At 48.5% G+C, this 17909-nt stretch overlaps 1 protein-coding gene across 1 annotated transcript in view; it reads left to right on the top strand.

Moving 5' to 3' along the window:
* LOC144113818 (lens fiber major intrinsic protein-like) overlaps window positions 1-15829 on the top strand; it is a 41022-nt gene extending 25193 nt beyond the window's left edge. Inside the window, exons 2-3 of the mRNA XM_077647154.1 lie at window positions 167-247; window positions 13299-15829. Of these exons, the coding sequence (XP_077503280.1) occupies window positions 167-247; window positions 13299-13499 (282 nt within the window). The 3' untranslated portion in view covers window positions 13500-15829. The remainder of the gene's footprint in view (window positions 1-166; window positions 248-13298) is intronic.
* The last annotated feature ends 2080 nt before the right edge of the window (window positions 15830-17909 follow it).

The following is a 17909-nucleotide window of genomic DNA, read 5'->3' as shown; positions in this document are numbered from 1 at the left end:
CTGGAAGCTGTAACCTCGCACTCGTAGCTTCAGCCCTAGTGAATAAAAATAAAAAAAGACGTTGTGATGGAGTGTAGCCTGCTTGGCATGGGTTCGATTCCCTGCTACCCCGTGTTGGTGAGGTGGCGGGCCAAAACAGCCACGCAGTTTTCTTTCCCTGACGCAGTACCGCTTCACGGGAGCTGGCCTCAACCCGGCGCGCTCTCTGGGGCCCGCGCTCATCACGAACACATGGAGCCACCATTGGGTACGTGCCCTTCACACGGGGACCCTGCCGTCCCCCGTTCATCATTGTGCTGCAGACAGTGTCCTGTAAATGCCACCTCTGGCCAAGGGCGGTCACGCCAGAAACACGCCTTCCCGTGGCCTCGCACTTTGCACTCACGGGGGTCCACAGATGAAAGCCGATGCGGCAATGTAGACGCGAACGCGAGGGTAAGAACAATTCTGCACGCGCGGGGTTAAGCATAATGAATCCTTTTTGTTTTTGCTTATACGACCTCAAATGACAGCTTTTCACCAGCGAACTTTCATCACTGTACCAGGAGATCTCAGTGCCGAATAAAATTTTTGAGAACTTGCTGTTGGACGGACGAGGTATTATTAGCTACAAAACATTTTTACCGTAAGCTATGACGAACACAAAAAAGAAAACGGAAACAACGTCGGCGGTGTTGTGTCCGTTTCTTAATTCGTGTTCATTTTAGCTTGCGCGAGAAAAAAAAATGTTCAGAAAAATCCTAAAGTTATCGTGCTCAAGTTATTGCGTAATTTAGGACATCATTTATCCATGGCAGTACACGTGCTGCATTTGGATCGAAAAGCCGACCGCACAAAAGAGAACTTTGTCTTTTCCCTGGTTTTCAGTGCTATTGAGACGGTATGCTCTGGGGTGACTGAGTAGTTGTTAGCACGAAAGGAATAACTTATCGAGAGGAGTGCTCTGCGCTTACACAATAGTATAATATGTGAGCCTACCTTGATGCTGAGACGTGTGACTAGTAATAATTTGTAGTCTGTACTACAGGTGTTGCATTCGTGGAGATCACGTGTCACTCCATGCAATCCGCGCAAAACCATAGGTGTTAAACGTATGGAGACAACTTGTTTAGCGTCCGTATTCGTGCGTGTCTTTTTCCTGCTATTGTTTTGCAGTGACCTTTCATTAGGTGGACCACTGAGACCCGAGTTGCATAACATTATTCCGTGATGCAATGAAATTAACGGCTGAATTTAATAACGTATGGCTAGTTCTAGCGGTGTTTAAATAACTGTGGTGCCCGCTGAATGCATTGGAGACGTTTCACAAACAGCGGCGACCAAGGTTCGCCGACAATAGGACAAACGACGGCTTGAAGGCTGAAATCATGCTACGCTGGAACATACAGTTTTCCTCTTCGGAATGCATTCATGTTAGATTCGGATGCATCCAGAATGCTAAGTTTCCCAAAATTCTGCCCCAAAACGCCAGGCAGTTTCTCTCTGTAATAATGCGTTCTTTAATGTCGCTTTTAAAGCTCTCAGTATCGGCGCCGTGATAAATGTGTGGCACCCAGCTCCCAAAGCATACATTGGCAGCAGATTAAAATTGGCAGACCAGCAGCGTTACCTTGTCTATCAACCATACGTTCATTGTGCAATCTGCGCGTCCTTAAAACCATGGTGCCAAGTCCCCTTCCTCTACCGTCCTGGTTATGATAAAAGAAAACGAAAACAATGCAAGATGCAAAGAAAAACGCATCTTCTCAGTGCAGTAGAAGCGGACAAATTGCGGGTGGGTTATAGCGCCCTGTGCGTCTCACACGCCGTTTTGTTATCTATAGCCTGAAAGTTAGCGAACATCGTAAACAGTGCGAGCATCCCTGATTTCCACTGTTTTTGCTTCCCAAAAGCCAGTTGTAGAACAATTACAAAGCACCTGAACTGCTGCGCTCAACGACGCAGTTTGTGAATAAGGATATTGATACATGCTTTCTTAGTTGTTTTTTTTTTCGCAGCCGATCTAGCTTGTACAGAAAAATAAACGCCCTAACGCAGAATGTGCATGTACACCTGCCAAGGTACCAGACTTGATATTATGACTTACACGAAACAGCAGCGACAGACAAATGTCACGCTCCGCTTTGTTCTGCATACTTTTCCTTCTGCCTCGAACTGCCTTCGACTTTCCGTGATTTGTGAAATACTATAGATGCGCCTGAATGAGTGCCAAGCGCTTTCGCACATTGTGCCAGCTAGTTCAGCACACGCCACTTTTGGTAAATGATTTCTTTTTTTTTTAGTAGCCGCAAGAATTGCGAATGTGCGTGCGTTCCGTTGAGACCTATTTATTCCCAAGAGAGCGTCCATGGTAAAAAGCAACAACAACAGAGAAACAGTTGACACAACACTGCAGCCCATTACGTGCATATAATTCAGGATACGCTCCAGTGTAGCTCTCAGCAAGGAAAAAAAAAACTTTCCGGTGCAGACTGTAGAAACAGTCTTAAGCATAGTAGCAGCGCAAAAACACACACACAAGAGAAGAAGAGACACCGAGAGACACGCACAGACGCTGCTGCGTGTCTCTCTGCAGCGTCTGTGCGTGACTCTCGGTGTCTATTCTCCTCTTGTGTGTGTGTTTTTTTTGCGCTGCTACTATGCCTAAGACAAGTAACCAACTCGCCCAAGAGCTCGTTTTACTGTATAAACACTGATTTTGCATCGTCATAGTGTGTTTTTTTACTGAAATATACACAACGTTTTACGTGGATGGCATTGAGGCTGTCCGTATCGCCTTCAGAGACTAGGTCTTTCCATCCGGTCTTATCTGCCCTCTGTCCCTATCGAGAAGCTCACAAAACTCGGGGACTGCGCGAGAAAATGCTCTGCCTTCAAGTAATCCAGGGCATAAAGGGCAGGGAGCCCAGTTACTGCGTAGTGTGGCCCTGTGTTGCAGCTGTGCGGACGATCACGTGGCGTGCCACGTCGAAAGGCGAAACAGATGACATGCGCGGAGCACCGGGGCCGCGGGAGGTTTTCGCAAGGACGTCGGGCGCCGCTTTTACACTGCAGCCGTCGGCAGACGCGCGCAGGTCCATTTAGCCCCCCATGTCCTTGCCGTGTTCTTATAGACAAGTCATGTTTGTAAACAAAGGTGGCTCTGCAGTCGGCAGCGACACGGGGTGTAGGCAAAACGCAGCGCACGCCTACACTGCGTCAAGCGACGGTGCCTTCGAAACCAACTCGCGTATGTGAATATTTCAAAGCGTGCGAGTCACTTGTGGTTAGAAGCATACATTTTGGTGCTCAGAGAGTAGTTCTTCACTTTTTCAGTCTGTTCGCCAGAAGGAATTAGTAGGCGGAGCGCTGATTCGGGTGCTTCTCCGCTCCTAGTTGGCGACAATTAACAGCGCAGCGTTACGGCGGGTGATAGCGCGAGGTATGGGGAGGAACTAGTCGTCCATACTTCCCAACCTATGGGCCGATAAAGCATATCCGATTGCTAGTGCAAGATAGGACGACGTGATGCACGAGGCGAATCAGCTTTCTCACTCGACGAACCTTGTAATGTGTTTCCTATCTATTATCACCGAGCCGCATCACTCCGGAGACCTTGGAAATTAATGAACACTACAGCTGCTTTGAATAAGGCAAATGCGATCTCAGAGCTTCACGAGCGCATGCACGGACGTTTTCCTCGAGCTCCAAACGAAGTTTACGCTCACTCTGCTAAGCTATAAAATTTTGCTTCTTATTTTAGAATTTATTTATGTGTGCGCATTCTGCTTGATCGGAGTGGCTTTTGGCGTAGAATTCGCTTTGTTCGACGGGGTCTTATCGACCTACAATGTGAAAATGCAAATAATTTGGAAAATTACACTACGCGACTTTGTCGAGATCCTATAGCGTCGTTGTACTGTGTTAAAACGACACACTTGTTGAAATTCGCGAAAAAGAAAACAGAAAAAACCGTTGTGCGTGCTACAACCCGAGTCCGGTGCTGATTCAAGCGCGGCACGGTGTGAACGCTGAAGGCGACTGGCGGCAACTTTTTGTCCTTTTTTTTTGCGCGAAGTGTTGCTCGGGGCGATATCCGGGTGGTCAGCATTTGAAAATGGCCCCCTGCGTTCAACTTGCGACCACAAGCACACGGAATATTACGCCTAAATTCATGCTGAGAGTGCGATAGAATGAGAACGAGTTGCAGGCGTTACTTGATTTTTGCACTGTTTGCCATGCGACCAAACAGCAACGATGCGAAGTCAGAGACACGAACCAGCTTAATAGATTTGAATGCAGAAACGCAATATAATAACTCCAGGGGCGAACCGAGCTCGGCGTAATAACCCACGAGCTCGGCGGTAATAATTAGCCGCAAAGCCGATTCTTTGCCGAACTTGTCTTGCTCCTTGGCCCCTTCCCGTCGCTTTCGCGCCTCTCTGACTGCAATGAACTCGTAGAAACTTATGCCGCTTCCTTTCTTCTGCATTTCGGGTCAACCAACCGCGCCAAAATTTGTCGACACGCCGTGAATTGTGCCCAAAAACAAGCAAGCGTGCCGCACCCAATGCGGAAGGTCCCCCTTTTTGCCTAGACAACGAAAGTCGCTGCTGACGCCAGCGCCGGCGCATCTCTTTGACGTCACGGCCTGACGCTTGTCCCTAGGTGCGCGGGCAGTTTGGTGCAGAGCTGCGGGTGTGTGGCTTTCAAGACGAAGACGAAGCTTTCTTGGCACAATTTTGTATGGACTATTTATCATTCATTTGATAAAAAGAATGGCCTAGAGCGGCAGTTCTTTTTTGTTTTATTTTGTTTTTCGAAAAGCAAGCACAATGCGGCCTTCAGCAGAAGCAGAAAACAGACGTTACGGTACAACAGACAGCTTTTGTTCGCAATACAAAAAAAATGATGTGGCTCACGTTGCTTGGAATACCCGCTGCGCAAGTTGGCGGCTACTCTTGGGAGCGTGGACGTGTTGGGCAGGTCTACGGAAGAAAATTGTTTGTAAACACAAAATTAAAAAAAAAACTGTCGGCTCCTCAGCTATGCGATCGAAGGGCAGCGAAACACGGTACGCATTGTGAGAGCCAGGCCGCGGGATAGCGCAAGAGACACAGTGATGTCAAGATCAAAGAACAATTGCTGAACAGCTTCTGCGGAGCGTCAAGTGGCCCAAAGACGGAGTGGCCGCGCTCCACTGGCCTTAAAGGTGTCCTGAGACTGAAACCAGGCATGTGCGGCTGCATTCTTCGCTACACAGCGTAGGACTTGGCGATGTCTCTGAGCGCACTCGCAATGTATTTAATACTGTGCTCCATAAACACTCTTTTCAGGCCGATAGTGTCAAACCATTGCGTCAGTTTCCGCCTTTACTGAAACTGTGCTCAAAAGGCGCACGGCACGACCACAAACACCGATACGGAGCCCAGCGTACGTCTCTGCACACCGTCTCGGTGCTCGTTTTTCAAGGTCTGCGTTTGTAATGCCGTGTATCTTCAAGCGCAGTTTTCAATTAATATGAGATACCAACTAGCCCCTGCCATGGCGACTGCTTGGGCGTCCGGATTCTACTTCTTTTCCTCTGTGCTCGGCAAATGAATCCAAAAAACAGTGCCTCTAAGTTTTATAGGTGTCAAACCAAATAATAAAGGACACGAATAATGGTCCGGGCGTTGCTTTCTGCTCCGGCTATTTCAGTCTCAATTTATTTATTCGAAAAATACAGGAGGAGGTACCAAGATTACAGAACAGTCAGGGGGACCACCTAAACAGACTATGCATAAAACGAAGCAACAACAATTTGTCAAACATATAAAGTACGCGAATAATCAAAACACGGCGACCCTGATTAAAAGCAATAACAGGATCATTGTTCTGAAGTTAATAACTATGAATACCGATGCAAAATATGTGTTTGAACAAATACAGTAACAATGGGAACAGTAAAAATACAGGGTTTGTGTTAGAACAGGAAAAATGCAGTACACAACATCAAATGCAATTAATTACAGAACAGGAATCGGATTAGAATAGAAAAATTGGCTGTGGTTTAGCTCTGGTTAAACCTGGAGTGACGCGATAGCTACAGCTGGCTGAGTGGAGCTTGGTCACGTGACCAACTACGTGACGAACCACGTGATCAGCCACGGCGCCGCGCCGCCGGCAACTGCTATGCACCACGTGACAGCGTGGCGGCGCCGCCACGCTGAAGGCTCGAAATGCTACCGTAATGTAGCTATCGCTACGAAAAAATGTATAATGTCACATGTCACTAGGCTAGTGGAATTAGCATATATTGTTCAATTTTTTTTAATACTGTAGATGTTCCTCATGATTCATTTCATTGGGCAACTGATTCCAGAATGTCACACACATAAACGTCGCTGAAAATTTCCCGTAATTGGTTTTAATCTTAGGCAAAAGAATGTTTGCATTAGCAGCGAAACTTGTATTGTTGTAATTAACTAAAGAAGTGGCGCTCATGAAGTGAAAATAATTCAATTTCTTATGACCTTAAAAATTATTAGTGATAACGTTTGCTGGAAAATGTACCGTAGTGGTAGTATGCACAAATCAATAAAGATAGGTGCCGCATTTTGTTTGGTTTATGCTTTATGGAGGTTTAACATCCCAAAGCGACTCAAACTACAGGGGTGCCGTAGTGAAGGGCTCCGGAAATTTCTACCACCTGGGGTTCTTTAACGTGCACTGACATCGCAAAGTACACGGGTCTCAAGATGGAGGCGAAAGCCTCCATCGAAATGCGACCGCCGCTGCCGGGATGGAACCTGCATCTTTCGGGTCAGGAGCCGAGCGACATAACCACTGAGCCACCGCGGTGGCGGTACAGCATTTGTACTGAAGTGGTTAAAGGTAATGAGTTTTAGTGCTTGAATTTTTAACTGTTGGAGATGTTGAAGGTTATTAGCGTAAGTATTACCCCATAATGAAAGACAGTGCTGTAGTTGACAGTGAATTTACGCGTTCTAGAGAGTTATCATTGTGTGTTGTGGAAAGTAAGACAGAGTTTTAATTTCATTCGCGATTCAAACGCCCCCTTTCTGTCAGTTATTCGTTGAGGGCTGTGAAATCGCATGCATTTGGTCTTTGTAGGATTAATAATACGAAGGTGACTGCGCGCGAGAATTAAGCAGATAAATTCATTAAATTCAAATTTAGGTGATTGATTAATGTGTCTAGGCATCGTTTTTTAGTATATATTGATGTGTCGTCTGCGTACAACAACACAATGGTTTGGTTTATGGTTTATGGGGTTTAACCTCCCAAAGCGACTAAGGCTATGCGAAACGCCGTAGTGAAGGCCTCCGGGAATTTCGACCACCTGGGGCTCTTTAACGTGCACTGACATCGCAAAGTACACGGTCGTCTAGAATTTCGCCCCCATCGAAATTCGACCGCTGCGGCCGGGACTGAACCCGCGTCTTTCGGGTCAGCAGCCGAGCGCCATAACCACTCTGCCACCGCGGCGGCTAACAACGCCATGTAAAAACAAAGACAGTTAGTTAGTACATTAATGTAAATAAAAAAAATAATAGGGGCCGTAGGATTGAACTTTGTGGTGCACCCCTGGTTACAAGTTTAGTTGTAAGAGAGTACAGTTAATATCAACTACCTGATTTCTGTTAGATAAATAGCTGCAAATGAGAGATAATGCCGGACCGCGTATACCAAAAGAGTCAAGTTTGAGAACAAGAAAGTCATTATTAATTGTATCAAATGCCTTATTAAAGTCTATAAATATATACACAATAAGTCCATTATCTAAAACGTGTTCAATTTGATCTGTGAAACACAGTAGTGCTAATTCGGTTAAGTAGCCTGAACGAAATCCGTACTAATGCGGAGACAACAAGTTGAATTTGTTATATAGCGTGTTAGACAAGTTACCAAAAACGTTTCAGCTACTTTGCTAGAAAATGGTAGTATGCAAATAGGTCTCTAATTTGATATATCTTGTGAATCACCCCTCTTAAATACTGGGGCGATCTTGCCACTTTTCAGGTTGTCACGATTGGTGGCAGACGAAAACATCAAATTAATAATAAGTGCGAATGAAAGGTGTATAAATGAAGATGTTATTTTCACAATCGAAAGAAGAATGCCATCTAATGCAGGCCCAGTTGTTCTGAGCCTAGTTATGACATCAATGATCTGATTAGGGTCCACAGGGTAAAAATAAAATAAGTGGAGTCTGTGGCAGCTAATATGGGGAATGCTAGAGCGACTTATCATCAGCTTGGGAAAAGCAGGCATTAAATTTGTTAGCTATGTCAGTCGAATCTGTTAGCCTCACATACTTGGACGGGAGAAAAAAACAACAAATTTACCAACAGTACGCCAAAAAAAAAAACAAGGAAAGCAAAGAGTGAGGGGAGAGCAGAGGGCCTTTTTGAGCTTACCCAAAGAATTGCAAGCAGGGATTTAGGAGCAACGCTGTGTTCGCACCTGCCTTGCCCGCGGCGCCTGTACGCCTCATCTTTGCAGCAAAAATGCCGCCAAAAAGCGCAGCTGCAGCAAGGAGGCTGCAAAACTAAGGAATGCAGTCTTCCGCTACGCGTGCGCAAGGCGTAATAGTGACCGATAGCGACCAGTTTCATCAATTAAACAGTGAAATAAGATTTCTGACAATCTTTTCATCCTTCTTTATTGGTATCGGTCCGCATGAGGAACCGCTTGGAGCAAAAAAAAAAAGTTTCGCAGGGCATCTTTACACAAGAGGCGGTAAATTGCAATGTTCCAACGGTAGTGGCAAGCGCGAGCTTAGCCGGACAGCAGCAGCCTGCCGAATAATTTTGAACTGATTCCGAAATCAATCGTCCTTGCTAACAAAAACAATGCAGGTCATCTAGACAGAAACCGTAAACGCGCAAAGTACTGTCCGTTCAATAAAGGCGGACAACAAAGAAAGACGCCTTGCACCACAACTAGGCACCCCTTCTGAACGACTGCCTCTCTCTCTCTCTCCCCTCCTTCTCCCCCATTGTTTGAGGGAAAAGTTCCTGTAAAAGTTCCCCTAGGAAATATGAAAACGTGAAATTAATTTCTTCATATCTCCCCTGAGAAAAAGACTGAGAGCTAAATGAAACTAGGAATGATAGTGAGAATGAAATGTCACTATTTTTATCCTCAGGTACCAAATGCGTACCGCTTGCCTCCTTAGCAGCACTCATATTCAAGAATAATAAAAAAAAACGTTGTCTTCATTCGCACGAATTCCTCCCTCTGTGCTTTTTCTGCACGGCTAAGAGACAATGATCGGGGCCTTGTTCTTCCTTCTCCGGGAGAAAAAGTAATCGCGGGGAAAGGGAGGCGAGCGAGGCTCCCTCCGTCTGTACGGCGCGGAGAAAGGAGCCACACTAGCCCCTGACAAGCGTGCTCTGCTGCTTTGCTGCGCTGAGCGAGGAGAAGCCACCCGTGGAATAGCGGCAAATGGGCCCGTCTATTGCCGCGCGCACTCCTCCCCGTCCCGGCGGAACAACGAGCGAGACAAAGCGGGCCCGGCTCTCCGAAACAAGCCCATTGTTCGAGGACTGCCCAGGGATGAGATCACGGGCCGCTGTTTTCTCTTGGCAGCTTGTTAGGACGCCCTTGCTCGCTGCTCGCCGTTGCTGCTGCGCGGTACATATGCCACCGTCTGTGGCCCCGCTGCTACCTTTTTCCACGGTGCTCCCGCTTCTTGGGGCGAGAGATGTGCCTACCTTCCCTCGCCCTCCTGCGCGTGGCCACACTTGTGGGACAGCTCTTGCTTTTCTTTTCCGAGGGCGAGCTCGGCTCCGTTCCAGCCGGCCAGTTGCGTGTCTCTCCTTTCCGCGTTTAATCGAACAGCTCTGTTGGCGTTCGAAAGCCCTGCGGGAGCGTCAGCGCTGTTGCCATGCCAACGATGCTTGGTGCACGCTTCACGCCCCGGACGTGGGCTGCCTGTGACGTCACTCGGCTGCGTAGCCTGCACTGTCGCAATTTCACTGGCCAAAAAAAGAAAACAGGCCCGTGGTACTAAACGCAAGATCTGGGGGGAAAATTAGGTGAGAGGAAGAGAAGGGAGGGAGGGAGAGCTGCGCCAACAATGCGGGCGCCCGGCCGCGGAAAAGAAGCGGCGGAGTCAAATATCGGTACACGCCGCACGGAGAGTCGTTTATAAGTCATTAATCGACGTTGTGGTCATTCGAACGAAAAGAGAAGAGCAGAGGCAGCAGGGGCCTGTGATTTACGACCAACTAACCACGACCGTTCGATGAAGACCGCAAGGCAGCTTATCTTTCCTTTTCTATTATCCTTTTTTTTATTTTACTTGCGATGCTGAAGAGCAAGGAGTGAACAAAAAATAAATATTCGGCTAACCATGATAATAAATCGCTGTTGGAAGTTCCGGGCTAGCTTCCCCATCCCTCTATCAAGATGTTTATTCTTTTACGACTGTAGGTTCAAAAAATTATTCGTCGACGGCATAATTGAAAGCCGTGTAGGAAAATAAATATCCGCGGATTCAGTGAAGTGCAAATTGCTTGTGTTTGAGGAGGCAAGGTAGGCTACTGAGGGCTTTAAGTGGCAGCAAAAAAGGCAGAAAGGAGGTTAAACATCTTGTATATATTTAAAATGCATTTACAGGAAAGCGACAATACTGCGTCTCTTTATAATTTTGCTTTTTTTATTGGCATTTTTGCGCCCAAGCCCAAGTGGCCAAAAATCATTGCCCTCAGAAACAGAAGCGAAAACACTCTTTGTTTGATGTTTAAAAAAGAGGACCATCGCCGTTTTTTTTCTGTCTCTCTGCGCGTCTGTCGAGAAAAGGGAATTAACGAGAGGTTTATTTTTTTTTCCTTTGAAACTTTTCATTTCGTCGTTCTCTGCCAAATGGCCGGCCGCTTTCGCCGATTAGGCCGGCGGCGTGTAGGCGCTGCGACCGGGGTCACAAGTGACTGCAGGCCGCACCGGCGACGTCCCACCGCGAACAAAGGCCGCAGGGGCCGGAGGCAGGCCCCGCTAATGGCGTTCGCGTCCCTGGGAGTCGTCCGACTCCGGCCCGTCCAATCAGCGCCGACCCCCGCGGGACAAAGCACGGCTCGCGCTCGCGCGCGCAGGAAGGAAGACACAGAGCCCTTGGGGAACGTGCGAGCGACAACTTTGGGGCTATCCGGAGCGCAAAAGAAGCCACCGTCGCCCTGTGTGGCCCTGGCTTGAAATCGAGCCTCTCCTCAATGCACCCCAGCCCCCACCCCCATCCTACCTTATTGGATACAATCTATCCCCGCTGCGTCTTGTACGCGTCTATCTGTCTTACCTTTTTCAGCTGCTTCCCTGGAACATGGTTTGGCGCAGGGCGTCGCCTTGCTCTTTACCTCTGTGTTATTATTTCTCCCACTTTCCTTTCCGTTTTCCTACTTCCTTATTTTACATTTAGGAGCAACCACGATTTTGTCGATGGTTGATGTGAGCTCGGGCTGCTTTGTGCGTCTTACTGCGTAAAAGAATTCGCCACCGTATATTCTCTCATCGGAGAGACTTGGTGCAGCCTAGACGTACTAGCGCAGCCGTATAGCGAATTACCAGATGCCTCCAACGCACGCCCAGTGGCAAGGGCAGGGGAGGCCACTGCGCCTGTGCAGCCTGCGTCCGGTAGTCAGGTATACGTCCGGGGTAGTACGTCTCCGCTGCACTAATTAAATCTCTTTATTTAGTAACACTGTACGTTTGCGGTAAAAGAATAACCATGCCTCAGTCCAGCTCAATACACCTATCTCGATGTCTCGATGTCGCAGAAAGGTCATAGTTATGAGTTCAAAATGTTGGTACGCGCGCGCGCGCTCACGCACACACACATGCACACACGCACACACGCACACGCCAACACACAAAAAACACACGCATATACCATTTGCCTTTTTATGACAGAAGCGTCGTTAGAACATTGGGCAATGGATCATTAAGTAAAGCCCACTTCACTTAGCAAACTCGGCTCTCGCAAAGTTAATTTTCGCTAACTTCAAAAGCGCTCTTGAACGCACGGCGATTCTGAAGCGGCAGCTCGATAAACACTCCCTAAGCATACGCGCGTAACGCCTGTGCGCCCAGCGCCGCGACGGGCGACGATAAGCGGCATGCGTCTCCATGCTCCTGGTGCTGGCTCGCTCCCTTTCTCGAGCCGACTGAAAGAATGTCAAGCCGTGAAGAAAAGAGCCCGGGAGGGAAATTTAAACCACTTAAACCGTGAAGAAAAGCTGGGGGAACCTGAACGAGCTTCAAGCCATGAATAAAAGAGTCTCCGAAAGCCCCGCGGTCCTCCGATTGTTGTAAACACCACCCCGCTTCCGACGCGAGCGCAAGCGCCAGAGCGCAGGCGCCGATATCCGACATGTACCGCAGATATCTGCGCTGCCCTCGAGCCTGTTCGAGCATCGCGCCTTGCTCATGCGCAGACCGAATCCCGCGTACGCCCGTGTGCGTAGGCGCTCCGTGCGTACGCGTAGGAAGTGTCCATCGAGTTGGCGCTTTACGATCGCCCGAGCGCCGCGAAAACGGTTTCAAATGTAGTGACTACGACGTACAGAACATGCGGGATGAGCCGGTCCTGCCAGCGAACATGTGCAGACGGCGCCAAGGCCAGTGACGATGTTTCTGCGCTTCAGTCAAGTACTTCAATCAAAGATCGGCCTGGCTTGGCGCACTCATCGCAGTACGCACTGGTCGCGAAGCGCCGATACATCCTGTGGCTGCTCGGCGTAGCTTTCGAGGGTTTCCGTTCGAACGCGGGTCGCCTGCCTTTTGCTGCGCGTGTCATACGGTGCCAGTGAAAACAGCGCAGCAACTGTCGCGTTGTCAGAAGGATTCTTCGCGCTATTTGAGCAAACACTGTACCATTTCAAAGAGGTGTGGTTGGGTACAAAGTGAAGGGCTGTTTAATGCGGTGTTTTTTGCGCTGCAAAGCGTATCAGCGTATTAAGAACGTGGGCGTCAGCCCCGTAAGGATCATAGTTGTGGTTTTTCACACTGCCGGAGGTGAGTGGACGCCCCCAGTTATAGAAACTCATTCGGTTCTCACGTGCTGCAGTGATGCCGGCGCTCCTCGCCACAATGACGGGTTTCTTGGCACCGGTGTTGATCCGCCCAGAGAAGAGCCCCGGTACTCCTTGTTGTGATGCATGATCCCTTTTTCCCATAAATCGCAGCAGCAGCCTGTTCTGCCGCTGTTACAGCCACCTCTAGAGCGTCGTAATGCGTTTCTTTGTGCATGCGTCACTCGCTGTGCAGAGCATGGCTGCAGCGGCCTTGGCGCCCACTCAGCCGACGTGGTCTCGCAGGTCTACTGGGCGGGCCCTATGCTGGGCGGCCTCATGGCTGGCTTCACCCACGAGTACACGCGCGGCGCCCGGGTGAGCCGGGAGCACAGCCTGCGGCCGTCGCCACCGGCTGACCAGCCCGCCAGGAACCACGTGAAGCGCGACATCAGCGGACTCAGCAATGACACGGAGCTCACCTCCAACAACGACTGCCGCGTCTGAGACTGTGGGCGAGACGCGCCGCGTGTGATGCGCCTCCGAGGACTGCGAGCGTGTCGTACTGGGGCCACGAGGATCCAGAGTGTGGCGACGCTTCTCGGGGAATCAAGAAATGGTGCTGCCGGCCGGGGAGCTGCGCCTTGCGCGCTCTCCAAGACAAGAACAGCACAGCGTCTTTTTTATTTTCTTCGACATTTTTACATGCTTCGTAACCGCGCACGAATTTTGAAGGTCGTGTTTTTTTCTCTCCAATACATCGCCTGACCCAGTGAACGCAGCGATGCTCTGATAGGTAGCGGTTCATGTAGTAGGCAGGGCACGTTAACTCTCAAAGACGTCTTTTGACAGGGATTTCTTCTTCTGTCTGCCTAAGTATCTGCTAACGATAACGCTCACTTCAAGCGTTGTTTCCGCTCGGCTTGAATTTTTTACAACGCCCAGTTTGTGTAACACTGCGCTTACCTGTTCTGTATGCCACTGGTGTCTGACGATGAAGCTTGAGGTGTGACAGCGAAAAAATTGGCGTTGGTTTCGCTCTGGTTAAACACAGAGTGACGCGATAGCTACAGCTGGCCGGGTGCAACTTGGTCACGTGACCAACCACGTGACAGCGTGACGGCGCCGCCACGGTGAAGGCTCGAAATGCTACCGTAATGTAGCTATTGCGACAGAAAAAAACTGTGGACGATGACAGGGGGTCACGCGCATCCGCATCCTACCGCTTAGCACAGACTAAAGCACTGCACGAGCTGAATTTTTCACTCCACCGTTAGCACGGACGGGGTAAGGACGTTGGCCGCCGGACCAGGCGTTTCAGTATCTAACCACAGCCCAGTCCGGGCCCCTATATAGCGACAATAACAGCCACCTGACACGCACATTCCTCACTCCCCGAAGCGTTATGTTCTCCAGTGGAGGACATTTCGGGCTTCTTGCATGCAGGTTTTGCTTTCTGACCAAAAATGCATTGTAAGTTCGCGATAACAGGCAAAGCTAGCGTGAGTTTATTCTGCTCGTTCCTGCCAACACGTTTGATTTATGTTAATGGATTCTGGCGTGCCAAAGAAAACACTGTGGTCTATGACGCACGCTTTAGCTGAGGGCGCGAAATAAACCCAGCTGGTTGCAGCTTTTGTAGAACATATTTTTAGAGAGCGAGTGCGAATTCATGGAAGGAAAGGCAGGCAGAGTTGCATGAAGCATTTTGCTCTATCCTGCTACATGGCGCTGAAGTTGAGGAACGGGGATGGGGCGGGGGGGGGGGGGGGGGAGAGGTGGAGAGAGAGAGAGAGGAGTTTATTTATGAGCAACGATTACGGTAGAAGTGGCGTGGGTGCGAGTATATACACGAGCTGACCACTAATTGACCTATCCATAGACCATAGTCAGGCCCCGTACTGCCTGAAAAGCAAATCCTGGCAAGCAGATGTGTGTTTGCCGTCAAATGTGACCCACTTCCCACGGGCTATTCTCTCGATGGGCCAGCAGCGCAGTGACAAACTTCTCCCGTTCAAGAGAGCACGCTTTGGGGACAGACAGAAGACTTATAGTAATAATCTATGGCACAAATGGCAGACCGTGGAGTCCATACGTCGTACAGGGAGTATGCATGTACAGCCTGAAAAACTCAACGCCTCAGCTTTTGCTGCGTAAAAAAAGAAGAGGGGGGAGCGGGGGGAGCGGGGTGAGCGGTTATATTGCAAGCGGGGGCGTTCTGACTGGAACCCAACTAAATTCAACCAAGGGGTCCGCGGAAGTCCGCTGGTACACAGTGCGCAGGCATTTCTCTCGCACGAGGAAATGCAACGCCGCCAACGGTGCTTGAGCCACTCTTTTGCAACGCCAGATACCTTTACGCAGTTAGCATATTCTCGACTTCAAGGGAGTACCCCATAAAAACACAAGAATTTCGGTTCGGACGCATGTGTTACAACGCGAAAGGAAAAAATAAAGACGAAGGGTAGCCTAACTGGTCTTTTTGACATCTGCAACGCACTGCGGCAAGGCTGCATGCTAAAGTCAGTTACTATCCAGAGTTAAAGCAACCAAAAGGCACGCGGTGCACGCTCACTCCAAGCAAAAGCTTGTTTCATTTGACATACCCGAAGCAACACAACTATAGAAGTATACCATAGAAATATATTTGCTCTGTTTACTAGTCAGTTGTTCAGAGATTACAATTACCATGGCTTTTCCGGACTATAGTCCACGGACTATAATGTTTAAAAGCTAATATTTCACATTGTGCCGACTATCTATGGGTGCGCCCTATACATGATTTAATTTTTTTAAAGACCGTTTGTCATATCCGAAGAAGGCTAGCATGGCTGATGAAACAAAAAAAAAGAAACCGAACCCGACTGCGGCTGCGACTTTTTGCCGTGCTAAGTCACAAAGCAAAATCAGCTCCGATATGCAAGCAAATGCTGCTGGAAGTACTTAGAATGGCTGCTTTTCAGTGCTTGGATTTGTGCACAGAAGCGAAGGCCTTCGATGAATAACCTCACAGGCGTCGCGGTCCTTCTTGAAGAACGGTTGCGATGCCTACGAAAAGATGAGGAGCCTTCCGGCGGCAGCATTCGAGCTTAATGTAATGGAGCGTGAGCATGCAGCAAAGACTAACCGAGCAGGGAAGAAAGAGTTTTATGGCGACAGAAGCGTGCACGGATGTGTCCTCTGCTTCCCATAAAAATCCGAAGAAAATCCGGGGCGAATTCTCTGACACATCAGCTGACAATCTAAAAACCTTATATTCAGCCGAAATTCGTCCCTGCGGACTATACACCGGATGCGGAATATAGTCAGGAAAATACGATATCTTTTGAGCAAGTTGAGGTGGCTGCAACTTCGTCGTGGAATTGCATGACGTTTAAAAACGTGTCCCGGCACCGGCAGCGAAAGTTGTGCATAGTATTATCCGTCTTCAGTTTTCATCATTAAGCCAAAACGACGAGAGAGCCGAGCTTACGTGATTGACAGAGTACAAACAACAGCACCGGGCCTGCCGGAAAGCGCACTTAGCCGAAACGGCTCTACTCGGATTATCGGGTAAGCTCGAGCTATTGCAGTGCACTAAAGCGGAATCAGGCTACCGCTTACTGCGGACAAGCCGCACAGGTATTGCCTCAAATCACGGGGCAGCGAGCGAGATATCATCGCCGATATAACACCTCTCTGCATTACCTCAGTCCAGGTAGGACCGCGTTTTTCGTGTCACAGTATTCAAAACCGTCTTCACATAGCTGTAACTTTGACTCCGTCGTCCACGCCATAAGAGCTCTGAGTTCGCGTTGTTGATACGTAGTGCTTACCGCTCGCCACGCGCTAACCACAACCGTCATCAGCAAGGGCATGGTGTGTCAAAAAGTATTCATCTTTTTATATACTCTCTAGCGGTGTCAAATCGCATAAATCGCTCGCACTTACCAGACGTTCACATTTAACCAAGCGAGCGGTCTCAGAAGGTCACATCAGAGACTGAAGGGCCACTGTTACAGCTTAAGATAACACATGCTTGTGATTGCCCGAATGACAGTACACTTCTGGTAACCTTAGCCGGGTAAAGAGAAAGGCAGAAACGATACGCCAAATTTACGTTTTTATACAAAGCGAATGTTTCTAGCCTGCCAAAAAAAGATGGGGCAGATCTCGCCCATAAAAATTTAAACGTGGTGTACCATACCGTTTTCGTTTCTTTTTCACAGTCATGTCAACACTTCTTTTCCTTTACCAGTGCAGGTGAAGGACCTAACTATATATGTGATGTTTAGAAGCGTACGTAAACCATGTTTCCTAGGCAGTTACTAACATTTGACAGCATTCAAACTATGTCACTGTCCACAATCTGTAAACGCATAAGAACGCGATGCGAATCAAGCGAACTCAGCCTGGATAACAGACCTGTGGTTCTCCGTGGAAACTGGAGAGAGAATATACAGCACCCTGTATGTACAGTGCATGTACACTCCTCGGCCAGCCTTCAACCCAATAGCACAGACACCTATCGCGCCTCCGTAGCTTTGGCGTCCTATGCTCACCTAGGGGTCCTTCCCCTGTCAGGGTACTAGCGTATAGCTCGTTCTCACTGCTCAGGCGATGCATGCGGTGAAGTCCTGGGTGTTGTTCCTCAACTGATACAGTGAGATCTCTGCATGCTGAACACGGACAGTTCAACTTCGCCTTCTCCAACTTGTAATCCCCCTTGTTTGTAAAGCTACGTTAAAGTTAAGTGTGTATGTATATATATATATATATATATATATATATATATATATATATATATATATATATATATATATATATATATATATATATATATATATATACTTATGAAGGGAGCCAACAGTCACCGAAACCAAGGTTGGCTCCCTTCATAAGTTTGTCAAACGAGCCCCTCATTTTCCTTAACATATA

This window comes from Amblyomma americanum, chromosome 1 (assembly GCF_052857255.1).
Source record: "Amblyomma americanum isolate KBUSLIRL-KWMA chromosome 1, ASM5285725v1, whole genome shotgun sequence".
Lineage (NCBI taxonomy): Eukaryota > Metazoa > Arthropoda > Arachnida > Ixodida > Ixodidae > Amblyomma > Amblyomma americanum.
Note: the sequence above shows the minus strand (reverse complement) of the source record. Positions and strands in the feature narration are given on the sequence as shown.